The 26669-nt window shown below is 43.4% G+C and overlaps 2 protein-coding genes across 2 annotated transcripts in view; both read left to right on the top strand.

The window, feature by feature from the left end:
- Window positions 1-14812, top strand: part of LOC111694289 — a 63479-nt gene extending 48667 nt beyond the window's left edge. Inside the window, exons 2-3 of the mRNA XM_023461846.1 lie at window positions 13504-14741; window positions 14785-14812. Coding sequence (XP_023317614.1) covers window positions 13774-14741; window positions 14785-14812 — 996 coding nt within the window. The 5' untranslated portion in view covers window positions 13504-13773. The remainder of the gene's footprint in view (window positions 1-13503; window positions 14742-14784) is intronic.
- Window positions 14813-14969: 157 nt separating this feature from the next.
- The window catches only part of LOC106655299 (agrin-like), a 169688-nt gene continuing 157988 nt past the window's right edge, over window positions 14970-26669 (top strand). The window contains exons 1-2 of the mRNA XM_023461856.1: window positions 14970-15376; window positions 23067-23102. Coding sequence (XP_023317624.1) covers window positions 15046-15376; window positions 23067-23102 — 367 coding nt within the window. The 5' untranslated portion in view covers window positions 14970-15045. The remainder of the gene's footprint in view (window positions 15377-23066; window positions 23103-26669) is intronic.

The following is a 26669-nucleotide window of genomic DNA, read 5'->3' as shown; positions in this document are numbered from 1 at the left end:
AGCTCGGTGTTTTTGTCAAGCCTAAATTACAAATGTTCTCGGGCAATGTAAACTTTAATGACACGTTTACAGCATGCGACATTGCCGTGGTATATGTGTGTGTGTGTGCGGGACACGTATATATGAGTAAATATATCTATATAGAGGGACGCATAAGACATAATTAACTGGTGGTTGCTCAAACTCAACAGTGTGTATATGTACGCTCCGTAGCCTCGAGCGAATTTCAGAGTTACTTCGCCAACTTCGCTTTTTACCCAGGACCTACTTTTAGCTGCTGCTGCTGCTCTTTCGAACTTATCTTCGCGCAGTGCAAAAAAAGTTCCGCAAAAATTGTCCAACTCGCAGCTTTTCCAAGTTCGAGTAAATAAATAAAAAAAAAAACGCACGCGCGGGCACGCCAGAGACAGAGAAAAAGAATAAAATCAAAGTTTTGCGGTGACTTTACGTTCGCTTGTGCGTACGCCTGTACGTGTGTATGTATGCGTCGCGCACCACAGCTTTTTATACCGCATTATAAAAAACGTATGGTCGAAAACAAGGAATAATTAGCGTCAAGGCCGTGTGTACCCGAGACTCGTCCCCTTATATACTTTTATATTCGTAGCGCGTAGTGTATAAGATCGTTTCATGCAGGTCGCGTGAGTCGCATATATGTGTATGTGAGCGTTTGTGGCCGTGCGCGCACAGTTGAAGCAGAAAACAAGGAGCTCCGCATGTTTCTGGACGCGCGCGAGCTTAAATCGCATTACCTCATATAATGGAACCGCACATAGTCGCGCACTGGCATTATTATTAGCCTTTAAATGCTTTAAGCTCTTCGCGTTGTAGGATTAAGCGCGTATTGTGCGCGAGAACGCCGCCGCCGAGCGCTTGTGTAATCTAATATTATGATGAACCTCGCCAGAGCTGATGCCGATGGGCTTCTTAGGAGACCCTTGCAGGTTTCGCGTGTAATATAGTCCGAGAGTCTCGGCCTGCGTAATTTTTTAATTTGTTTTTCGTACGTTTTTGCATCGATATTTTCATCGTAGGCTTCGGACAACAGCTGCCTCCGCTGTGCTGCTGCGTTGTTGCTGCGATGCCGAAACTTTCCGCGTATATCAAATTCAAATTCTGCATAGCCAAACACGGCCGGGGGACGCCCTATACATACTCGAAGTCGGAAAATCAGATACCGCACACACACACACACACACACACACACACACAACAAGCTACGTCTGCTACTTCTGCTGCTGTTGCTGCTCTTGTTTTTCTACTTACGTACACCCCGGGTGGCTTTGCATTTTCGTATCTTACCATACATTATAATTCTCTCGACTCACCGAAACTCGACTGCTACTCGCGCGCGCGCCCGCCTCTGGTGTATAGTAGTATTTATATATAACGCGGCGGGTGAGACACAGCAGCAGCAGCCAGAGAGAGAGAGAGAGAGAGCAAAATATGTTCAGGACAGTGCACATAGGAGTATTATGCACGTCTGGTAGAGCTGTTTTCCCTCGTTGCTCCTCCCAGATGGTCAAAACTGCTGCTACTGCTGCTACTATATACCACTTCTACTACTGTGTGAATGTAAACCGCGCAAAACTTGCGCGCATAGAATATCGCGCTAGACTTTGCTATAGAGTATGCATGGGCCGAGCACACTCAAACGTGCAGTTTGTCATAATACAAGTTTTTGCCGCCACCGACACTAACTGCCAACAACGACGACGACGACGACGACATAGTTTTTTCTTTCATTCCTTTTTGTTCCATTGTTTTTTGGCGTCAAAATTAACGCGTCTAGCCGCGACACATGCGTTCATTTTCGTGAAAACCATATGTATATTCGCACCGACGCAGGGGCGCGTACATAAATACTTATATACATATAGAAGGGTAAATTAGCTGTCTGGCAAACGGTGGGGCAGGGGGTGTGGGGGCGGGTGAAGAAAGGGTAGGTTCACACTCGTAGTCGCTGACGCTTCCCGCGTTTAAGAGGGAATTTCAGCTCCTTGGAAAAGCAGAAAGCCGCGAGTAATTTAATAGCGCTGATGATACTTTACGGCACGATGACGCTTACGCCGCAGCGGAGTAGTGCAATCTCGCGCTCGACACTTTGCTCTCTCTCTCTCTCTCTCTCGCTTGAAGCTCGCGCGCAGGTGTACATGAATATAACCACGTGAGCTATTTTCGTCAATTTGCACTACGAGCCGTATTATTATCATGCGCGTGTGTTCGAGTTTGTAAAATACATAAGCCTCTGCCTCGCGCAATTTGCAAATTTTTTTTCGGTACAAAAATGAAAATTCCCCCCATTCGAAAGCTCTCGGAAAGAGCTTTCGAGACGTTCGTTAACTTTCGGCTCCACGCGCGTCAAGTTCGACAAAAGCGGCGAAAAAATATTTCACCTCCTCCGTATCGGCGACCGGGCAGAGAGCGAAGGTTTATAGCGGTATACACGCACTCGGTGCTCGTGAGTTGTGTGTTGTGCGCCAAAACAGTACGCTTGCGTATCAGTGACGAGCGATAGCAATACTCTTTCGCCAGCCACCTTCCCTTCCCCTTTTCCTGTCTCTCACACCCACACACATACAGGTACGATATAAACTATATGGCACACACGTGCACACAGCTGCACAGCACAGCGACTAACACATGGATTACACAAAAGGCAAAGGGATATTGCCTCGGCACGCTTTTATACACCCGAACCTGCCTGCTCTTTCCCTCTGTATTTGTAAATGGTAACAAAGGATTCGGGCCCTCTCCACTGTGCAGTGACAGAGTGTGTGCGCGCGTGTGTGTGTGTGCGAGCGCGAAAATGAAAGGGGGTTAAAAAAAGATTACTCTGTATATATTTTGCTTTGCTTTTGATGGATTTTCTTTTTTTTTTCTAGTTTTGTCGCAGATTACGCACCCTGATAGAGAAATGCTATTAATCGGCCTCATTCAAATCAGTTTGCGAGTGCGTTGCCTCTTTTATTTATTTACGTTTATTTTTTTTTTTTCAACGACTTTTCAGATCTACCCCTGCTGCTGCGCGAATTGACAAAGCAAACTTTTATCGAAAAATCAAGCGGGGGAATTACTTCGTACGTTGAAAAATCTAAATTCGCGAATTCGAGCGAGAATAATATAATGCACGGCTTGGTTACGACGAGTCGGTGTGGTCGCATCTGGGCGCGTGTGTACGTGCATACGAGCTTGTGTTTTTTGGATCGATACCTCGTGTGACACGATTTTATTTATAGAGTGTCTGCAGGCACCAGACGTTTTCTTCCATGTGCGCCGCCGCCTCTTCCCCACTTATTTTTGCATTGATTCATTCCAGCTCGTAACTACCGGGGCTAACAGCTTTTCGACGCTGTAAAATATATTTAACAATTTTTCATGCTCCGAGTGATTGAAAAAAAAATTCGAGAGCACCGTCGAGTTATTTTTCAAAATTACAAATATAGCCCTGGCCTGGATAAAATAAAGAGAAAGAGGAAAAACCCCCTACTGCACTTTTCTCAAATTCGAAATGGCGGGATAACGTTTGATATTAGAAAAATTGAATCCACTGCGCGTGAAATTTTTCTCTTATTTCATCATGGAGAGTGAGAGGTGTACGCGTGCAAAAAGCTCGAAGCTCGTTCGTTTAGCTTGAAAATTCTCTTCCGCATATCTTTTAAAATTATTTAACCAGAAAGAGAGAGAGGAAGAGTGAGCTGAAAAAAGCTCGCGCAGGTATCACCATCCGTTCTATTTGATTTTCTGCCTTGCTCTCGTTCTTTTTACTTTTATAGCCTATATAGATCTTATGTGCCAGTGCAGCAGCAGCAGCGGCGGTGGCGGCCCCCGGACTATCGATTCGCCCGTCCAAATCCTCTTTCTCTCTCTCTCACTTCAATTGTACTCTTTTCTTTTCAGCGTACTCGCTGAGGTTTCACAAAAGCCAAACGAACAATCGGCCACATGCGTTTAGCAATATCCGCCGTGGCCACGTAGTTTATATACCGCGCGCATACAAGTCTGTGCACACATACATGCAGACATGCCCATGCAGCACTGATTAATTATACAGAGAATCGTATATTTTGTCTATCGGCGAGCACACACACATATGTATATACACACACACGCACACATACAGATATATGCACGCATATTCACGGCTCTCTGCCTCTTCTTCTTCTGCTGCTTCTCCTTTGCATACGCAACACGGGTTATATATCTGCTGACCGTTTTCGACTTTTAGCTGAGCTAGTTTCACCGCATCCAAAATTATGGATCTCTGCTGCTGCTGCCGCTGCTACTGCTCGAGCTGCTTGCAGATCTTTTTGCATCGTCACCATAAAATCCGGCCGTTTTTTCGACCAAGTTTACGGGGCACAAATTTATGATGAACTCGAGTCTAAAAGATTAGAAACTTTTTTCCCCGCAAAATTATGTGCGTAGTTTACATCGATTGCTTTACGGTCCCGAGGAGCGTCTGAGAAAAAAAATTTTTTTTGCTCCCCTCGATCTCCCACGCAGCAGCAGCAGCACCACCACCACTACGATCATCGCACGATCGAGGAATGATTATATCGTCGAGACGATAAAAACGATAAAAATGTACGGAATTAAGGAGAGCAAAAGATGGAGCAAAAAAAAAAGAAGAAGAAGGTTATATAGAACATAAAGTGAACGAGTAGCACTTTAGATTTGTCCTCCCGCTTCTCTCCTGACCGTCGCCGCCGTCGCTGCCTTCGTCCATGGAGTAGACGACGACGACTTTTTTCAATTCCCATCTCGCAAAGACCCATTTCTTTCAAGAGCATATTATTGTCCTTTTCCTCCTCTTGCCTCCCATTTCTCTTTGCAACGGGCGCGTCGTCTCGTTTTCTATCTTTCTCTATCTTCCTCTCCCTCACTGCTATTCTCTCTTTCTCACTTTTTTTTACCTCTCTTATTTGCTTCTTGTTCAACGTTAAGAGATCTGCGCTCGTATGTTTAGCAGAGCTCGACTCCTTTGACGACCAAGGCCAGCGCGCAGACAGCCTTTAAAAGAAAAGAAAAGATAAATGTCTATCCGACGCTTCAATTAGCTTCGTCTCGTATACGGATCCGTATTACGGAGCTTTATTTATCCACCGCTCAAATATAAAATCATCGAATTATCGTGTTTATGCATCATGTACAATGCGACGTATCGACTGACTGTATTAAAAAAGAATCACGTGCCACGTACGTATCGAGCAGCGCTGAGCGGGGAGAATTTTATTATTAAAACTCGTATCGTTGACGCGCGCGCCGCTCGCCATATTATATCTTGCCAGTTTTCGCGCAGGGGTCGGTGTATATTAAATGAAATGTTAAATCAAGCGTTATCCTTATAATATATACGTGTGCGAGCGCGAGGGGGCATTAAAATTATGAAAATAAAAGAAGAGGAAGAAAATCGTGATTTCCCCCCGATTTTTGTTCGTAATAACTCAAGCGTGAGTCGCTGCTGCTGCTACTCGTCAGTTGAAACTTTACTGACGCGTCGTATCTACCCCTGTCACGGTATGGAAAAAAAAGAGAAAAAAAAACAGGTAAAGAGTCAAAAATCAGCGCGCGTAAGCTACACTCGCGCAAAACGGATGCTATACCGCCAGCCATCTTTTACCGAAAAATGCGTACATCAAAAAATTCAAATTTCACGTTTACGTGCGCACTAGGTCCAATGGCTTATATCCATTTCCGTTATCGCTTTTCCATTCGGTGCAGAGCATAGCGGTGCTGAGCTGCTGCTTCTGCTGCTGCTGCCGGTGGTACTCATGCATTACGCCAAGAGCACTACTGCACTAAAAGAATATAATGTTCGGCGCAGGGTACAGTCAACGCTCTATACGCGCGCGCTCGGTGGTATTTGCTGCCGGGTGTGCTGTTAGTATAGATGGTACGTACAGCGCCGGCGTCGTCGTACCCCTTGAGGCTACTTCCTTCGATGGTTCGCGCGCGCGCGAGAGAGAAGCACTTCCTCCTGGCGACGTTTGTGCTGGATAAATAAATACTTGAGGATACATAAAAGAAAAAACATCTCGACCCTTTATGAGCCACACGTGTATTTTCGTGCCTCCGCCGACGAGAGACAGAGAGAGAGAGCTTCCTTATTAGAATCGATGCGGCATAGATATAATGGCCCCGTAAGTCACATTTCAGGTTGGAGTTTAGGGCTCGGCGCGGATGCATAAAATGCGCGCAAAAGCTTGCTGCGTTGCCTTGAGTGATCCGACTCCCCGACACCCGCGTGAAACGTATACGTACACATAACACACGTACGTACACGCATAAAACACTAAAATATTCATCGCAAGGAGTTACTCGAAACTATACTCCTCCTCGTGCTAGCTCGCCTCTCATACACATCCAACATTTACGACGAAGCAAACCCAAGTTCATAACATTTAAGACCCGGGGCTTGCTTACTACTATTTCAGCATCGCGAGAATAATCCTAACTCTCGACGTGTAGCAGCTAGCTCTCGGGTACGATCTGTACTGCAGCGCGAGGCGTTCCCGAAACGGGCTCGCAAGCTATATACGCCCGGCGCTGCGAGATATACAGGCCTGTTTCTCTTTACGCGAGTTTGCCCTCGTAATCGCGACGTTTGATTGCGTCAATTATACTTCAAAAGTCTCTAGCGAGGCTTATATATGAGTGTTTCTGACTAACTTTTAAAATTGCACGTACTGATGTGTAAGTCAGGTAATTTACCATGCACAGTTCTGAAATTTTATCAGGGTCTTTAAGAAGACTTGAGAGATCTACACTTTTATTTTTGAGCGTTTTGGTGGCCCGTCCTTTTTGTATCGCACGTTTGAAAATCGATTTTACTCTTGAGTCAAAAAACGTACTGCGAATAAAATAAATTTTCGATAGCTTCTTAAAAAATGGACTATTAACCAAATGATCTGAAATTATCATGTTACCTTCCTTTATTCACATACTTTAGAAAAATTTGTGACCTGAACTTGATCCTCCTAAATTGGAAATTTCCCAGAATGTTTTCCGCGCGTACTGGATTATTTGAACTTTTAGCTTTTTTTATACATTTTCATTTTTTACAATGGACTATTGTTTTTTTTTATATCTGTATACATGTTTAAAAAGGGCTGGAAAAGACGAACAAAATGAGCCCAACCAGAACTCTGTCCCTTATTTAATAAGAATTGTACGCTGGATTGAACATTCGATAATCCTGCGTTAATCACTTAAAAATTTTTGAAAAAAATTTTTTTTTCATGAAATTTTTTTCTACTATGAATAAATTAATTAATTTATAAAAAAAATTTTTTTCATGGGAAATTTATAAACAATTTTTATAAACAATTTTTTTTTTTCATGAAAAATTTTTATAAATATATTTTTTTTCATGAAAAATTTTTTTCTTATCATGAATAAATAAATTATTCAACAAATAATTTTTTTTCACACACTTTCTTTTTTTATTTAAAAAATTTTGCTATATCATCAAGGGCAAGGCCGTAAAAAAAAAATTTTACATTTAATTCATTTATAATGACTACGCAATTCGCCTACGTAGATAATTATGTGCGGGATGATATAAGTAATGTCACATGAAAACACATGAAAGAAAAAGGGGTTTTTTCGCTTCAAAAAGTGCATAAGGAAACTTGAAAAAATCCAAAGAAATTTAAGGTCATGTTTTTCAATGCATAAAACAGAGAAAAAAATTTTCGAGTTTGATATTGGCTCGTATCGCCGTATATAAATTTTCCAAATTTTTAATTATTTTATCTGAAGGCCTGAAGCCCTCGAAAAATCTGAAGAAATTCAAGGTGCTTAGTTTTGTTGATATGTACTATTATGAATTTTTTCAGATTTTTTAATTACTTCAGGGCTTCAGAATGAATATAAATAAAGAATGGACGTTTATAGGGGTGGAGGGGGTAGGAGGGGGGGATGGGGAGTAAAATTTTGGCTTTAGGATTTTTTTACCATGTACTATAACATATCAAAAGCGCATCTAGATCGGTGTCATTCGAAAATTTGAAGAAGTTTTATTTTGACCCACATTTAAATCGGGTTTCCCAAATGGACTATGGAGGAAAATAAAGCCCAAAGTTATTTTTGGGATTCTTTGTTGATAATATTCAAGAAAAATTCATTCCGGATACTGAGCCGCTAAATTTTTCATCAAAAATTTTTTTAGGCGTTATTTTAAAAGTTAGTCAGAATCACTCATATCTATATGCTCGGCTCGTTCGCGCTCGCGAGCGCCAAATGGAATGTGTTCTCGTACGTATATATATTTTTTACTCTCTCGAGCTCTTCAAAGGTATACGTAACGATCTACTAGATGCGCACCTCGAAAATAGTTGACTTTTCACGCGATACGTGTAGTGTATTACTACTAGTTCCCAGTTATGTACAAACTAGTAATAATATATTGCGTTTCACTCCCTGCATTCGCCCTACATAATATCAAACGTGTGCAGTCAATACGAGCTCGAAGTAATACGTACTTCCGTCCGCATTATTATACAGTCGCGGAGCGAGTCAGTCGAGTTTCGTTGTCTATTATGCAGATATCTAAGCTAACGCCCGAAAAGTCGGCATTGCAGAGTACACACATGCGCCGAGGAATGTAATATCGCACGCGCGGGGGTATTGTAAGATCTCACTCCCGCGGATGTGCGTACATGTCTATATACACCTTGGAAATTGCAACAACAATAAGAGCAACTTTCGCAAGAGGGATAATCGTTAACATTTTCATTATTGATGCAGACGGGTGGAGAATTGCTATTGTTTTCTTCTTCTTCTTCTTCTTCTTCTTCTTCTGCTTCTGCTTCTTCTCCTTCTTTTACCGCGTATAACCCGACTACTGCTGTTTTCCCGCGCTAGCAGCTAGCATCTGGTTTTCTCCGTTCTCTCTTTCTTTCTCTCTTTTCCAGCTCTTGTATTTATAATGCCCATTGTCTAGACCGAAAAGTTACTCCTCTCGCGGCTCGCTGGATTATTGAGAATGTCAAAGACTCGAGTTTACGCTGTGAGCACGAGATAACAAAAAAAATTCCATTCGGGCTGGATAATTTTCCGCGTTGCGCTATTCAGTGCGCAGCTTCGACGCATACTACTATACGTATTATACGAGAAAATCTTGAAATAAATGATAAAACAAGCACCGACAGTGGATTGATAGCCCGTGTCTGTCATTACACATCCGATTGGAATCAATTTTTCACGTAAATTTCGCAACCAATCCTATACCTCCCCGGTGAAAGCATTTATACGCCAGATCCCTTTTATATATTGTGAAAAAAATATAAGCGGGTGCTCCAAAAAATATCTATATCTATATATATATATAACGACGTGCTCGCGATCCGCATTCAGACACAACTTCCTGGGTATATACATTCAAAACTGCACAAACAAGCTGCAAGCAAACAAAAAAGGGAATCGAAACGAATGAACGTGGAAGAATTATTTAACGTTTACCTATCGTAGCACTGTGTAATGATACGAGAAACGAAAGGTCGAAATTCGATAGCAATATGGAAATAGAAATTCAGGCTAAAATCTCACTGCGTTGAAAACAGAAATCGAAATCGTACATGCCTCACAGTATACGGTACAAGGAACCGGTGATAATGGTTTTATTATTATTGCGCACTGTATATAGTGACTTGTGCCCGCGGGGCCAAAAGCCCCGGCTACGATTATGTAAACTCCTCCTTTCCTTTCTCCTCGCTCTCTATTCTCTATCCTTCTCCTCTGTCTTTACCTCATTTACTCCGTCTTATTTTTTTCCATATCGTTAAGGCTACACGTACCAACGTACCTTCTGCTACAGCTTTTACCTGAGCAGACTTTACGGTGCTGATTAGGCGTCTTAAAATGTTAAAACTTGTGTCTGTATTGTATATACAAAGCGCGTGCGCGCAAAGGGCAGAAGCAATTTCTAACCGGAAAAGTTGGCTAACTACTATTACTCCAGACGTGTTAGATTGTACTTGTTGTTTTCTTTTTGCTTTTCTCTCATTCTATCTCTCTCTTTCTGTCCTAGCTCTCTTATCCCGGGGGCAGTTACCAAAAGTTCTCTCCAACCTCTTTGCGCTGCGATACGACGTTGTACCTCTCTTTATGACAGTGTTAACAAATCTGATTACGGGGAATAATACTAATAGACAGGTATAAAAGGCCGAGCGCGCGTATATTCACGAGAACGCTGCCGCACACACGAGAAAATATTAAGGCTTTTATCGAGGGCTTATAGTAGTAGTAGTTTGGTAAAATCTAGCACGAAAATCCTCGAGGCAACGTACGTATACGGGAGGAGCCTCGAAGACTCTCAAATATCTATTATTAAATTACGACTCTGACTCTCGCGAAGCGGACAGTCGGGGCTGCTGCTGCTACCTATATCACCGCGAAAGGTCCGATGCTCTACATCGGATCGTTTCTCATACACTCACACACTCACACACTTATTCCTATATACCTTCGGAGGGGTAGCAGCAGCAGCAAAGTAGTGGTAGTTGCACAGGCAGCGGTACTAGTAGATAGTAGTCTCGGGGCAGTAGTAGTCTAGGCAGCAACGGCATGCCAGGAATAGTCGGCCGCAGCGGCGCGCATATCGATCCTATACACCGCTGCTGCTGCTGCTGCTGCTGCCGGTGCAGCAAATCCCCGCACACGCCTCTCTGTCTCTCTGACCAAGCGGATCGTGTATATACGAGTCTAGTGGTGGTAGTTTCTCTGCTGCACAGCCGTATCAGGAAGTTCGCGAGAAAGGCCAGGGTAGGCACATACCGAGGCTCAATTATATCGCACTGCCAGCAGTGAGAGAGTCCGACGCGCGGCGACGGCGGCGGTAGCAACGGCTCGAACAGTCGAAGCGAGATATATACCTGTATATGGATCGAGAACGAGAGAGGGAATGTATATTCTCGCGAGTGCACTCCAACTCCCTCTCTCACTCTCTCTCTCTCTCTCTCTCTCTCTCTCTCTCTTTCGTGCTCTGTATACATATATTGTTTGAATATTTCGACCTTACAGAATCCGACACACACACAGCAGAGAGGTGGAGAGGGAGGGAGAATTTTCAGTCGATGAATTTCGTCAAAATACCGAGGAAGGGAGGGTGATAATGTAGACTTTGAAATTTACAAGATATTACGTATATATATGAGCTGCACAATAATGTTACTCTCTACATGCACTAACTAAAGAAAAGGGGGGGTGGTAGCTGTAGAGAAGCAACTACGGGGTAAGAGGGTGGGTCTGCAGGCATGATGCAAGTGTACCATTATGCACTGCGCTCTCAGCGCGGCGACGGCGCGGCAGTGCTCGTCATTAGTAAAGACAGAGAGATGGTTAGATAGTTTAAGAGGGAGCGCATGGGCATGGGAGAGATATGACGTGGTATGGCATGCCGTTTAATAACGCAAGATATTACGTCGAGTCTCGGCTGCCAGTAGTAGTAGTAGTAGTAGTAGTAGTAGTAGCAGCAGCGCGTGTACACTGTGCTCCGCTGAATGCTATATACTTGCCTCTAGCTGTTCATAGATGTACACGTGTGTGTATGCCTGTTGTACGGGCAGAATTCGGCTGCAGGATCTTTGCAGGAGCGCCGAGCGCGCGCTTGGATCGAGCTTGGGATTTAGCGGGATGCCTCGTGCTTGCAGCAGCAATAGTACTAGTAGTAGTAGGCTATATATATACTGCACTCACTCTCTCTCTCTCTCTCTCTCTCTCTCTCTCTCTCTCTAGCAGCGCGCGGTCCCGACGTATATGACGAGGTGCGGTTTAATTGTTTGCTCTTGCCAGTGAATGGACGCTGCTTGCCTCCTCCTCCCCCGCCGCTCCACCCTGGCCCCGATATACACATGCACACATACGTTGCCTACCAAGATTGTAGCTATAGCTACTACTAGCTAGTTGCCGCCCCCGCCGCTGTTGCTTCTGCGTTATGTGCAGGCTCTAATGGATTTCGTATATCAATGTCAAATATGTGTTTGTTTGAGCTACTGAGCGCGATGTGTATACCATGTATAATACACATATGTATGTATTTAGTACATATATGTAAATGATACATACATATATTTAACTGGATATGAGGCACGAGCCCGCGCGTGCGTGAAAGCTCGGTAGTTTGGCCTTTGAATGGAGCGGCCCGCGCGACCGCGTGTATAAATACCGTGTTTAGCCTGAGAGCTATTTAGTCGCCACACAGTAGGTCGACGACATTAGAGAGCACGAGGATTGGGGGATAAAATTTTAGGAATTTGTAAGATTCTCGAGCTTCGTCTTGAAATGTGTCCCTGATTCGACCGAGATTCTCAGTGCCAAGGCAAGCCAAAAACCGCGTTACATTGTACACGCAAGTACGATGATGACATTTTTTTATACTTTTATACACGAAGTGATATACAACGTCCTTACACACACGTACAACCTCGCAACTATACGTGTACTCCTCAATCGGTCTTTCCTCTCTCTCTCTACGCACGCAGTTTTGCATAAATTGCCAACGAGTCTCGACGAGCCATCCCTTATAATGTACGCAAATGAAGTTACTCTCCGGAACTAATTGTATTTGCATGTGGAACAGCAATCTCCTTTGAACACTCATGCGGAGTAACTATATATACTTCTATGTATATATTCGTGTTCGCATATGCGTGTGTGTCGGTGGGTGGGTGTGAGTGTACGTGTATATAAGCTATTCTTACAATAATCATTGTCGTTTCTGTACAGTCTACTAAGTCCTTGCCCCGTACACTTATCCAAGATGTTTATATGCTCTATACAACCGACGCGTGTTCGCTGCGCTATATACCCACAGCGCAGTCCATGCTCAAAGGCTAGAATAATAATTTGCAGATGTATTATATCGTTTCGTCGTTATAAAAAGGCTGCACCTTTTTGCACCTTTTTTTTTAACACAAGGAAAATTTATGAAAAAAAATATGTAATGCATTATGAATTTTTCTCGGGCTCAAAGTTACTAATACATTTGCCATATTCGTTGATTTATGCGAGAAATTTTTAAATGGCGCGTCGAAAAAGGAAGGCGGCGGCGTGTATAATGGCACTTTTGCTTAGCGGCAGGGATGGCCTCTCTCTAATGTTTTACGAAAACTTCTTACACGTTTTGCGATAGAGAGCGAGAGAGAGAAGGATAATAACTCACCCTGGCTAATGGAAAATCGCTTTCAAAAATTTTCCTTCCGTGAAGTACAACACTTGCGAAAGTATATCATAACATTTTGACGCCGCCGCCGTCGCTGCTCGCGGAAAGGGGCCGAAAGTTACAGAAAGTCCCTTGTAATTTTAATCAGTTACGATGCTCTGATGCTGATGAACCTTTTTATGCCGTGGCGGCGATGTAACCATAAGGATTTTGCGCGCAAACGAGCCCTTGGGCCATTTCTAACATATTTCACATAACGAGCTCTTATAACTTTTAACAATGACTAATTTTCCGTTAACATTGCACTAACAGCTTCCTATCTCTTTTCTTGCTTACAGAATCATTACTCCTCCTCCGACCAAGGTCTTCTACTAATTTTATCGTCTTCTAACCGACTAACAACTAAGATAACGAATACTAACATATCCAAGAGAACTGTCTTCCTTCTTCGAGAACAAGAAAAAAAATAACGATACTCAACGAAAATTTTAGTCTTCGCCGTTATAGTAATTGATTAAAAAAACAAAAAAAGTGCGTCGAAAGTGTGTGTGTGTGTGTGTCAGCGCGAAACCAATCGACAATTCGACAATCATGCTCAATAGTGAACTATGCACCGCCAGAACAACGCCGGCCTGCGACTGGACCTGACGCAGAACACTCCAGACAGCTCGTTGTTGAGCGGCAGCAGTGCTTCCAACAATCGTCTACCGAGCCTCGTCGTCGAGCATGCCGAGGCCCCCCTGTATAACGGCCAGCAGCAGCATCAGCAGCAGCAAGGGGCAATCAACAACGAAGGACACTCCTCCGGCAACTATCAGTATCATCGTCCGGCCCTAATAGGCGAGAATTTAAACAGCAAGCTACCGAACGTAGTCGAGGGCTCAATGGACTATGGTAGCAGCGAGCGCAGGTCGTCCCGCTACCTCGTGGATTACGACGCGGCCGCGGGCCTCTCCTCGGCCAAGACCATCTATCATCAGGAGATCGTGCCGTCGTCCTCTCTCAATTATGGCGTCGCCGAGAGCGGCTATCTCGACCGCGGCTATCATCCCGTGTCGAGGATGGGCACCTACGATCGTAAGAACACCGTCGGCTTCGACGACGGTGGTCGCTACGGTGGCGACCCCGGGGCCACGGCTCGGATGTATGGCCACCGCGACGACGCGGTGGGCAGCAACGGACCGAGATTCGAGCGCGAGCGAGGCTACGCCGAGTCGGATCTCGACGCGCCCTACGATCCCGTCCGGTCGTACGGGGGCGCGACCGATCCGTCGCAAGACCCCACGAGACGATACTCGAGGGAGCTCAATGACTACGAGTTCGCTCGCTACGCCGAGGAGACGCTGAAACTCGAGCCGAAGAAGGCCAGCGCGAGGGTGACTTACAGCGACGTCAGCAGCACGCACAATGGCTACGATTCCGGAGGAATCAAGACCAATCACGATCATCAGGCGTACGATTTGGCCGCGGCTCAGCAGCAGGCCGAGATGCTTCATCGAGCGGCAGCCGCGGCTTACGACAGTGGCGGCAAGTACCACGGCGGCGGCGGTGCCAAGATGTACGGCACCCTGCCCAGGTACGAGGCCGCGGGTGCCGCCGCCGGTGCCGGCGACTACGAGGCGCATCGTCGCGGGCCCACGACGATAGGCGCCGATCGAGGCTACGAGACCACGGGCCGCGCCAAGGTCTACGAGGGCGTCAAGTACGAGCTCACTACGTCCAAGAGCTACGAGCGAGCCAAGTACGATCTGTCGCCGAGGTACTCGGGTGGCGACGGCGCCTCCAAGCCCTACGATCACGAGGCCGGAGGGACCGCCTCGGGTTACGGCTCGTCGACGCGCGGCAAAGACGCCACGGACGACGCGCAGCATCACGAGAAAATGAACGGCTACAGGAAGAACAATTTCGAGGCCTACGGTGTTTACGCGGCGTCGAGTGGCGCCGGTGACGGGGCGTCGGCCGCGGCGGACGACGATCACGGCTTCCTGGCCTCCGAGAAGAAGACACAGAACAATCAGGCGCAGTTCAAAGGTGTTATGGTGAACGCTAGTGGCGAGTCGAGTGTTGTGATGGAACAGAAGAGGCCCGTGAAGGAGGCCATGACGACGTCGATGGGCAGTCCCTGGTGCAGGCCGACGATACTGCTGCTGATGTTGGTCCTGCTGATCGTCATATTCGTCCTCGTCGCCGGCATTCTCTTGTACTTTAATTGTAAGTATTCACCTACTGGTTATTAATTATCCCTCAAGCAGCGAAACACTTCGGAATCGATATCGTAATAAAAGGCCCTTCCCCATATACATATACACAGCTCAGCCATCGGAGTCGCATCTAATACTCTGGCCTTTAATCACGGCACAACTCCCGCTCTTTCTCTTCTCTCTCTCTGCTCTCTTTGGCGCGAATATTTACGACAGTCCTGAGGCTCGACTCCTGGCTGGCTCGGCTCTAGTTCTGGCTCTGGCTGCAATAATGCCAATAGCAACGGTGCGAAACTGACACGTGCTGGTGATACGTTAGCCAAGGCGCGCGCGCACGCTCGCTCACAGCTATACGTATAACTGTCTCCCCAGTAGCAGCGGCGTGGCAGCAGTTTTATGTGCCGAATTTGACATGCATGGCACGTAGAGACTCCAGAGCGCGCGCGCACGCCACTAGTGAAACTGGTCGGACGGAATTACAATGCGTCGAATTGCGTAGAGAGTGAGAGAGAGAGAGGAAAAAAAGACAGGAGGGTTAAAGAAAACTAGCCGAGGGTTGGGCGTATAGTCGGATCACTGATGAGGGGGGAGAAAAAGAAATATTTACGGACAAATGGATAGAGAGATAAGACACGAGAGATACATCCTGCATACGTAATGCAAGAAATTCGGGATATTTTGGAATATTCCGGAGGCTCCTGCTGCTACTGCTGCTGTATTTTCTGAAAGGGCCGCAAATAATGTCGAGAAAAAATGTGTGCGTGTCTTTTACCTCGTTGCATGAGATCACAATTTTTCTGTATACCGTCCTACGCGTTGCGCATGTTTTCTCAAAGTCTGAGAGAAGAATTCAAAAAGTTCAGAGACTCAACAATAACAACAACAACAAAAAAGAACACCCTGCAAATTTGCGAAGACTCTCCTTTTATTCTCAAGTTTTTCGTTGCACCCCACACGACTATTCAAGTAGAAAAATCTATTACACGACAAACTGTTTGCCAAAAGACCCGCCGCAGCTTAAAACTTCTTTCACGCTCGCGCAAGCGTTAACTATTGAGAGCACTGCACACACACACAAACACGCATTTAAATTGTGCACGTCACGTGTGTGCTTGTGTCTGTGAACAAGCGCATGAAAATTCGATTACTAATCGCATAAATCTTCCTCAACAATATACTCAACGAACGAACGAACGAGCGTGTACAAAGCCGCACACGCTAAAAACGTGGGCTAAAGCATGGGCGAGGGATGGAAAAAAGAGAAAAAACTCAAGGGTCGGAGAGACATCGGTCGAAAGTCGCACAGATCGGATTACCTCTGTCACTCGCGTATTTTCTCTTTCCCTTCGGCTTTATTTGCCTCATACAAGTCAAACGACTTGCGCGCGCGCACTATCCTCGCGATTGCCACCCACGCGCGTTTATACCTTCGAGAATTCGACCCTTCCTTTTTCTTTACTTTTCCCTTTTTTTTTTTACTTTTCTCTTTTCTCCGGAGAAACTGGGCTATTGCTTTATATGCGCAATTTGCTTTATTTTCAGGTCATGTCTTTTCGCTCGAACGATCCGACGAAAATCAGTCACGGTATTGTTCCTTACTCAGGGCTTTTCTATAAAAAAACGCCATGAAAAATACAATCTATTTAAGGAGGGATAAGTAACGTAGCATTGTTCAAGATAGATTCCGAAACGCGAATATACATGTATAATACACGTGTAATGATTTATTCATGCTGATCGAGCATGTAACTAGCTTAGAGCAGAGAGAAGAGAAAAAAATAGGCATCGATGGCAAATTATCATGGAAATTGCATTTTTCAAATATATATTATCGTAGCTTGAGAAATGGATAGCTTATGAAGTACGTGATCGAAAAAGTGTATTGCAAGAAAATAACCAGCCGAGATATTGTATTAAAAATATTATTTTTTAGCGAAACAAAAATGAAAAGCAAAAATTGAACAAGTTGGAAAAATTTAGAAAAGTAGCCACGTTTACTGGGCACATAAAATCTCCTCTATTTTAGCGAGCAAAGTGGATTTTCATGCTTGCTTGACTATATTTACAAATGTCTTGCATTGTTCTTCTTTTTTATGTATATAAAACAATTAAATGTTTCTTTTGGACTTCCGCCCGTTTCTACTCCCTACTTTTTCTCTCTCTTGATCCAATAATAGCGTTCGTTTCATTATTTCTTTTCTATTACGTTTAAGCTCGCTCTCTCTCTTTCTCGGCAACAAGAGCTAAAATAAAATCCACTCGTAATTTATCCAAGTTTAAATCAACATTGCGCGCGTTTGAGTTTCGACCCTCCACTTGAAGGGTTCATTCTTTTAAGAAAAATACTCGCACCTTTTAATTACGGCCTTATACTCCGTAGCACACCAGGCGTAAGGTACGACGAGCGAGCGAGAAGCGGCTTTTAGTTTTATTCGAATGTTTCGCTGCGGGCAATTTCACACAAGCAATATAGTTGTCTTAGGATACTTTAAACGTTTGCACGCGCAACAAATTGCCAAGGAACGAGAGGGTAGAGGATGCGGCACGGGCGTTTGTATCTTATATATAGCGGTAGTAGGTACCCGAACGGGCGCGCGAGGCCGTATACGGAGTCGAGCAGCGAGAAAGCACAAGGCGATGGGCTTAGAGACGCGCCGTCTTCGCGTAATTCAGTCATTACCTCGAGATCCAATTTCCTGTCAGAAGTAGAAAGAGGGAGAGAGAGAAAGCGAAAAAAAGTAGCCTCGGGGCTACTTGACGTATTATACGGCTAGGATTTCTTTATACTTTTCCATTCGGAGTCTTTGTTGTGCAAGGAGAGATATATATTTTGCCAGTGAGAGAGAGAGAGCGAGAGAGACACCCGCGCGTAGAGGTGTCTGCTTCGGCTTCGAGCGAGTTTTCTCTTATCGTTTCATTAGCCGCTTTTGCTTTTTTTAAGCGCCAGGGAAATGTTTTTACATTATTCATTTCGCGAGCTAGGCACCCCGACTGATGGAGTTTTCCTGCGCTGCCGCGTTCCCCCGGCTTAAATTTTTCTTTCGCCCATTTGTCATATCTGGCAAAGGAAGATGTAAGATCTGTTAAATTCAGACACCGAGCTGTATGGGCGCGTGTTCAACGCCTTGTTAGTGAGTGTCGATACGAGTTATTGGTTCTGACTTCTCTCTTCGCGTTCGGAGCACGAAGTTGTGAGGCGAGGAAAAAGAACTGAAAAAAACAAGCGAAAATTTCTGTTATATGTACGCATGTATGCAGAGTTAAGTCTCATGTGTCATGTGCTTTTCCTACGCTTTCGCTTTCAGTTCATAAATACTGTATATTGTGTAGCGTGTGCAAGAGACTTGATTCTTCCGCAGCTCCTACTACTTTTTCAGAAATAAAAATGATGAATGTTCTTTCATGTTGTTCGCTTCTTTTGCTCCGTCTCGTTTCTCTCTTATGCATTTTAAATCTATACAAATACACCATCGCTTGCGCAAATAAGTAGATATATATTAAAATCTTTAAATATTTTACTTTGACATTATTTTTTGGTGGAATTTTTCATGAAAATATTCAACCAATTTATTTTCAAAGGTATTAAAAATTTTTTTTTGCCATGAAATCTTATTTTAATTTTAAACTGCTAATTAAAAGTATACTTGATTACCTCGCCCGTAGTGTAAGAATATTACGTTCAACTACGTAAAACATTTTTCGAAATTTTCCTCGTGATTTGAAATGCCACTTGAATTTTTGCCTTTCATGCACACTCGTGACTATCCGTTTTTGCTCTTTTGCATCAATAGTACGGAATGGAAAAATTCCTTCCAAGTTTGATTGAAAATTTAATTCACTATATTGGCTAAAAAGAAATTTTCAGATGCTTTTTACCTTTGACATCTAGTACATACTTTATACGATAAATTTGAATTATAATAATTAAATTATAATTATGATAATTTCAAAATATTTTTTCCTGTTATATGTTCAATTTACTTATTCGAAATATTACTGACGGAATTAATTTTTGATTAATGTCAAATTCATTGAAGTAGCAGACATAACATTTTAAAATGATAAAAATAGAAATTCATTCGCACTGGAGCAAATTACAATTGTTACGCTTTTTCCATTTTTCATTGTTAAATTTAACAAAAAAATCCGTACTTAAAAAAAAAGAAGAAATTTCAAGGGATTTCCTTTCAAATTGAAAAGCAAATTGTTTCAACGTTCGTAAGGGTTCAATTTGACTGAACGAAACTTCCGCCGCGCGAGTTGTAAAATTGTTGCTAAATATTATTTCCGTTATTCTGGAAATGAGATTCACCGGCACTCCGCAGACAATGCTATGCAAAGATGAGGGGAAAAAATTCATAATTCATTCAAAGCGTTTTCTTTCGGTACTGTATTTTACATTTCGACGCAGGAATCTTGCCAAAGCAATTTGTTGATATAATGGACGCTAAGTTTTACACACACACACACCCACAGCGACGAAATGAAATACCGATACTTAAAATATTCCGAACCCCCAACCCTCTCTCAGTGCATAATCAATCAAATAACTTCTCCTTATCTCTTATATAGCCTCGCTTGCGAATCCCGCATATAATATTGAATATCTCAAAGTTTAAGATTCTCTTGCGGAAAACAAATAGCCCTACCCCGTGCCGACGTAATTTTGATAGTCAGCCACGTACTCATGCGGGCAGCGGTATCAATTCCGAGGAAAATCAAATCGTCTGTGAAATGAAATCTGTAAATTAAAGAGGATTCCGAGCGTTGGGCACGTGTTTCACGTCTTTTTCGCTCTCTCTCTCTCCCTTTTTTCCGTTTCTCCAGCTCTTGTGCAATATCGACAAAGTGATGCATTATGGGTGAAAAATCTCACTCGCATCTTTCGCGATTGCGTCGGACGGGGAGGGAGCCCTTCAAGCTATAACGGGAGGGCGACTTGGTATAACACTGCTCAGCGGCGGCGACTATAGCAACACTTCATTATTGTTATTATTCCGCACGTTTGATGTATAATATAATGCATATTCATTTGATTATCATGCATATGCACGCACGCGATTTTGATATTGAATGACCCTCTTGAGCACGCTCTGGAAATAAATTATCGACTTTTGCTGTTATAACTACTACCTACCTCTCTCCCCTAAGAGCTTGAGCTCAAGCTACACACATGCAAGTGTTCGCATGTATACGTACATAACCACCGAGTGCACGGTATTAAAAGAGAGCCTCGCGTGCTTCAAATAAAGATCGCGAAATATTATTTGGCTGTGGCACGCACTTGTGATCTGTTGGTTTTTTTTTTTTTTGTTTTTTTCTCTTTTGCTTTTGTATAATACGGCCGCACTCGAGCTTCAGAATTGCGAATTAGACTTTCTCACCGCAGGTACGGTGCGTGGATTATTAATGCACAATGGATTATCGCGTATTATATAATGTAGAAAATGCAAAAATTTGTCAATCCGTTACGTCGCGTGTCAATTATAACCGCATTAGCTTGAAGCGGAAAGAGGAAATCCTTTTCAAAATCCCGATGTACCGCTGCTGTTGCTGCAGTAACGACTAATAGCGTAAACAAAATAATGCATCCTTCATCCGCACTTAAGAACTCTCGATTCCCAATAAAGAAAAGCGGAAATGAAATCTGTCTACATTATTTATTTTATTTTTTCTCTAAAAGGCCACGCGCACACATTAGCACACACTCTCTAGACTCGTGTGCACGCGTGGGCTAACTCGCGAAATCTGAACTTTCAAGTAAGAGAGAAACCTTCCTTCCTTCTTCTTCCTCTTCTTTTTTTTACGTGTGCGAGAGAGGGACGTGATCGCGCACGAATCTCGGTAGCGCCAAGGCAAAAGTTTCCTCATTTTTCGCCCGACGGATGATCCAAAGTTTTGCTCGCAGGCACTCTTTGAAATATCGAGAAAATCAATCGCAAACAGTCGAGCGCGGGGCGCCCGAAGTGCCTTCTGCAGCACCAACCCTATACCCCACTTCGCGCGCGCTTCTTTTTATGTGTGTGCAGGTATATACGTACGTATATATAGATATACTCATACTCTCTCCACACACCACAACCCTTCATGCGCGCACCCACGCCACGCTGGTGCCCCCTGGCTTTTTTTGCCCGCGCGCAGATTTCTTTTATTTTATTTTATATATTTTTTTTTGTTTGGGAACTTTTCCGATTGTATCTTCGGCACCGTACACGGCACGTGGAATGTTCTGTTTCTTCGACTGTTTATCATAATGTACCTCAGGGCGATTTTCTATATACCGTGTATATCTTTCTCATAGTACCTGGGTGGTATGTTAGGGAATAAATTTCACGATCCGAACTTCTTGCGTACATCGTTGATTTTGCGCCCGGAATTCGATATACGACCGAGGCCCAAACCGAGACTCGCGCGTCGGATTTTATCTCTCGCTACATATACAAAACGAGCGAGCTATTTTAGCTCTTGTCTCGCGGTCACGAAAGGGCGGGTGAGCGCAGAGAAAGAGAGAGAGAGATCGCTTATAACCGATGGATTTTCATCGCGAACAAATTCCAACATCTGTGTACAACCCCTGTGGTGCACGATACGCACGTTTGATTTTATGGTAATACATAATCGAGAGCTGCCTGATATATATTCCGGCAGATCGGCGCATTCCAAACTGCGTAATGCGTGCTTGTTACGATTACCACACCGCGTGTATGGATAATACGTGTGCACTCCCCATATCTGCACCTATATTATACGGCCCGCGCGTATGAGTCATTAAATTTTAAGTAGTAAAGCACAACGATGTGGCCAGACAGCAGCAGCAGCTGTCTCGATCGACCGGAAAAAAATCGATGTCGCTTCACATAGCTTATATGCGTCATCTTGAAAACCACATCACGTAAAATTTCGGCACTTCCTATTATTCGCGTCAAATTTGAAGTGGAATAGGGAACGGGGTGTAATATATAGACAACGCGGTGTACGTCAGAGCAGGATATAACAAATATTCGACGTGAGAGACAAGACGACGACGACGACGAGTCTCTCCTCTTGAATTTCCCTATCGTTATGTATTATGCATACCCACACAGAAAACTAGGATACACATTCACTCGTGCACAGTCACCGATAAAGCCAAGGTGAATGGATGTGTGTGCGTATAGAGCGGAGGTCTGTACGGGGTAGAGTCAAAGTTGCGCTTTGTTGGAAACTTCTAATTATTTTCCGACGACGAGCGCGAGCAGCAGCAGCGGCGGTGCAGCATCATCGTGACATGCCGTGGGGTCGCGAGGCTTCTTCATTAATGGATTTCAAAGTGGGAACTGGAGAACGAACGGTGGGATGGAAGGATGGGGGCAGGAGGTGGGTAGGGGGAAAAGGATGAGGACGGATAATTAAAAGTTGCCGCAGTTGCATCCCTTACATATACTCTTCGTATATATGATTTTTACTTGCTTCCTTCATAGCTCATAAGCGTTTTCCTAACTATGCGTATTACGTACCGCATCATATTTTTTCTCCATCTCTGGGACTATGACAGATACGACGGTGAATAATGATGGGGCGAAAACGAGAAAAGTATAGAATATAAAAAAGCACCTCGTCGTCGAGTATTATATAAGCCTCGTTTATTTTTTTTTATACCCTCCTCGAGTCCCAGTGATTTGTGCCAATAATAATGCTCCGATTTGTTTTTTCTTTTGCAGATATGTCATATAAACCACGTCATCCTGTGATCGAGGGTAAGTACATCTACCTATACACAAACATTATTTGTTCAATCCTCACGTGGCATAAATATACGTACGTCTACACGAATCCGACTTCGAATATAAAGGAACAGCTCTCGGAGTGCAGCTCTGTGGCGGCTCGTATAGGTTACACATACCCAGAGTACCTACCATTGAAACTTTCCATCATATATGGTTAATTAACTTGGTTCCCGACGAATTCGTGTGTATGTGTGTGCGCTTGCGGCGCGCGCCAGCCTTTTCTGAAAATTAATCTTTCAAACTCTCCTCTGCTCTCTTCTTCGCCGCGTGTGGACGTCCACCTTTGGTCGAAAACGTTCGGGGCACACGCGCGCATAACGAATCTATATTGCCGCACGAGCTCCATATATGGAAATAATAACTTTGACGTGATGCGCAGGCAAGTCGACCTCTCTTTCCATCTAACCGATTCCGTATCTCCACCGTATAATATGGTGTGTATATACGTACACGGTGTCGAGGTCTTGCAACGGCACTTCTCTGATCGTAATATCAATGTAAACGTATAAACTTTTAAGTGTCATATGTGTATATAAGCGCGAAGCAAAACTTAATTAAATCGAACTCACGTGTGCATGTGTGCAGCGGTGGCGCCATACCTCCTTTTGAGCGTACGCGTGGCGTCAATGCGTGTAGGCGTGCGTGCCGAGAGCGGTATCGCTCGTCTATACACAGTATAATATGGAACTCGTTCACTCATGTACTGGCGTCCATGTATAGATCATATAACAAAATTTTCAATTTAAATTTATGGATTGTTTTTGTAATGTTCCAGCTTGTCAAGTATATCAAGTGTATTTCAAAAAGTTCGACCCTGCGTTGACTATTAATACGTTTATGTTATTGATATTCTGAAACATCATTCAACAACTGTCTAATTTTTCCAAAACCGCGCCTTGATTTATACAGTTATTTTTACTTTGCCACTTGCAGATTTATAGACGAATGTACTCGCCATCTAGCGGTGCAGACTGGGTCTAGTTAGGACTAAATAAGATGTTACTCGTTTATGATTACATAAATAATTGTGTATGTAAATTTTTGAATGTCATTCGTTTATTAATGTATGTACAATTAATGTAGAAAAAAGTTAATACTACTATACTAATTTTCAACAACAATTTCACGTAAAAGTACCTAAAATAAAAATTCAGTATCGGCTTATTGCTAAAAATTGTCACTGTTGTGTCATGGCTATATTTTTTGGCCAACGGATAAATTTGTTAGATATGAAAAATATGTTGCATAAATTCGAACAATTGAACAATCGAACGAACTCCAAGAGTGAAGTTCGATTACGATTGTATGAGCGCCTCCTCCAAAAGATCAAAATGTAGTACTCCCTCTCGTGACTTTAGACCACACTTACAAAGACATGAAAAGTAAAGAATCCCAACGTCCGCTCGCGGTGCCGCTGGTGGCGCGCTGCGGTGACTGTGGGATTTCGTCATTATACCAAAGATGAGCCGTAGATTCAAAGGGGGCTTATTCCAATGAATAAGGGTAAGTATTGGGTGGGACCTTGATCTTTTGGAGGAGGCGCTCATACAATCGTAATCGAACTTCACTCTTGGAGTTCGTTCGATTGTTCAATTGTATTTCGCGCCTCCTCCAAAAGATCAAAATGTAGATGTTCAAAGACGGAATCTACGGCAATCAAAGTAGATGCAAATAAACATTTATTCTCTCGCGTATTACATTCAATACGATAAATTCAATAAAATGAGAATATCTTATTTATTAGTTATTTTAATTATTAAGAATTGAAAGTGCGAACTCCGAATTATCATTAATTACTGGCCGATCATAAAATTTCGCGAATGTGGCAACATTTGACCACCCAGCAGTTTGTAAAATTGAATCTATGTTCACACCCAGTCTCTTAGCAGCTGAGTTTGCAGCATGGCGTGTGCTATGAGCTGAAAAGGTGGAAGTGTCAACATTACAATCTGTAAGAGTTTGTTTCACCCAGCTACTAAGAGACTGTTTACATACAGCCTTAACTGGCTTATTGATTGACAAAAATAATAAATCGATCGAGCCTCTTATACTTTTAGTTCTTTCTAGGTAATGTTTGAGAGTAGTTGCCGGACAAATTTTATCGTTCGGAGGATAAACAGGTAAAATTAGTACCGGCTGACAGACATTTTTTCTCGTTGTTTTTATCCAGTCAGGAATGAGTATTTCTATTTTATTTTCATAAAATTTAATATTTTGCACTTTAATGAGTGAAAGTGTCTGTAGCCGATGACCAGTAGTAATAGCTAATAAAGTAATCAACTTATATGATAAATCCTTAAATGTAAGCGAGTCATTAGCCGGCTTGCCACTGTAAAAGTCTATAATGACTTTCGGATCCCAGGTAGTATTGTATTTTGGAAGCGATGGTCGGAGCTTCGCGATGCCGGAAAAGAAGCGCTTCAAGCTTTTATCATTGCCGATGTCGGAATTGATAATGAGGGATATGGCCGATCTCATGATGTTTAATGAGCTATGGGACAACCCTCGATCGAATTGCTGTTGAAGGAATTCCATAATCTGTTTCGTTGTTGGTTCATAGACATCTCCCTTGATTTGATGAACAAATATCCACCACTTCTTTAATGCAGCGTCGTACGACTTTATAGTTGAAACTCCAATAGATGCCATGCTAGTTTCAATTGCTTCGTCGGGAACTCCTTGCTTACTTAACGCTTGCCGGATAATAGAGCTGCCACCAGGGTAAGCGACTCCCAGAGTGCATGTGGCGTTCTGTTGGAAGATGTTAAAAGTTCTTTACTTGGTGAAAAATATATAAAATTCGAAATCGCAAGTGATTGAAAAATTGGAAACCAAGGTTGACCCCTCCAATACGGAACTATGACAATGCCAAGAGCTTTGTCTTGCCTGATTTTTCGAAGAACTTTTAAAATTACACTGAACGGAGGAAATGCGTAGAAGCGAATGTCATGCCACGACAAAGTAAATGCGTCGATTGCCTCTGCCTCGGGGTCTCTTTTCCAGGAGATGAAACGTTCGCATTTTTTATTTGATCTGCTCGCGAACAGGTCTACATCCGGTAAACCGAACGATTCGACTATCTGGCTGAAAGCTTCATCAGATAGTTCGTATTCGTTCTCTGTCTCCGTCTTACGCGATTCCTCGTCAGCCTCTATATTCTCTTTTGACTTAATGTACGAAGCGAAAACATAAATGCCACGGACCTCACACCATTCCCACAATTCTTGTGTGAGTTCGTTAAGATAATCGTAACGGGTACCTCCCATACGATTAATGTATGCTATAGCAGTGGAGTTATCGATACGTAATAAAATATTTACATCACGCATCTCGTCCGCGAAGCATTTCAGCCCGAACCAAGCTGCTTTGATTTCTAAATAGTTTATGCTGTAACAACGTTCAGCTTGCGTCCAAAATCCGTTACAGCGTTTATTATTGCAGAACGCACCCCAACCGGACAAGGACGCGTCAGAAAATATGACTCGATCGTATTGTTGAAAACGAATTTTTCTATAACCGTTCAAAATTTTTGAAATC

The sequence above is a fragment of the Trichogramma pretiosum genome, unplaced genomic scaffold (genome assembly GCF_000599845.2).
Source record: "Trichogramma pretiosum strain Unisexual culture from Peru unplaced genomic scaffold, Tpre_2.0 scaffold12, whole genome shotgun sequence".
In the NCBI taxonomy this organism is placed as follows: Eukaryota; Metazoa; Arthropoda; class Insecta; order Hymenoptera; family Trichogrammatidae; genus Trichogramma; species Trichogramma pretiosum.
Note: the sequence above shows the minus strand (reverse complement) of the source record. Positions and strands in the feature narration are given on the sequence as shown.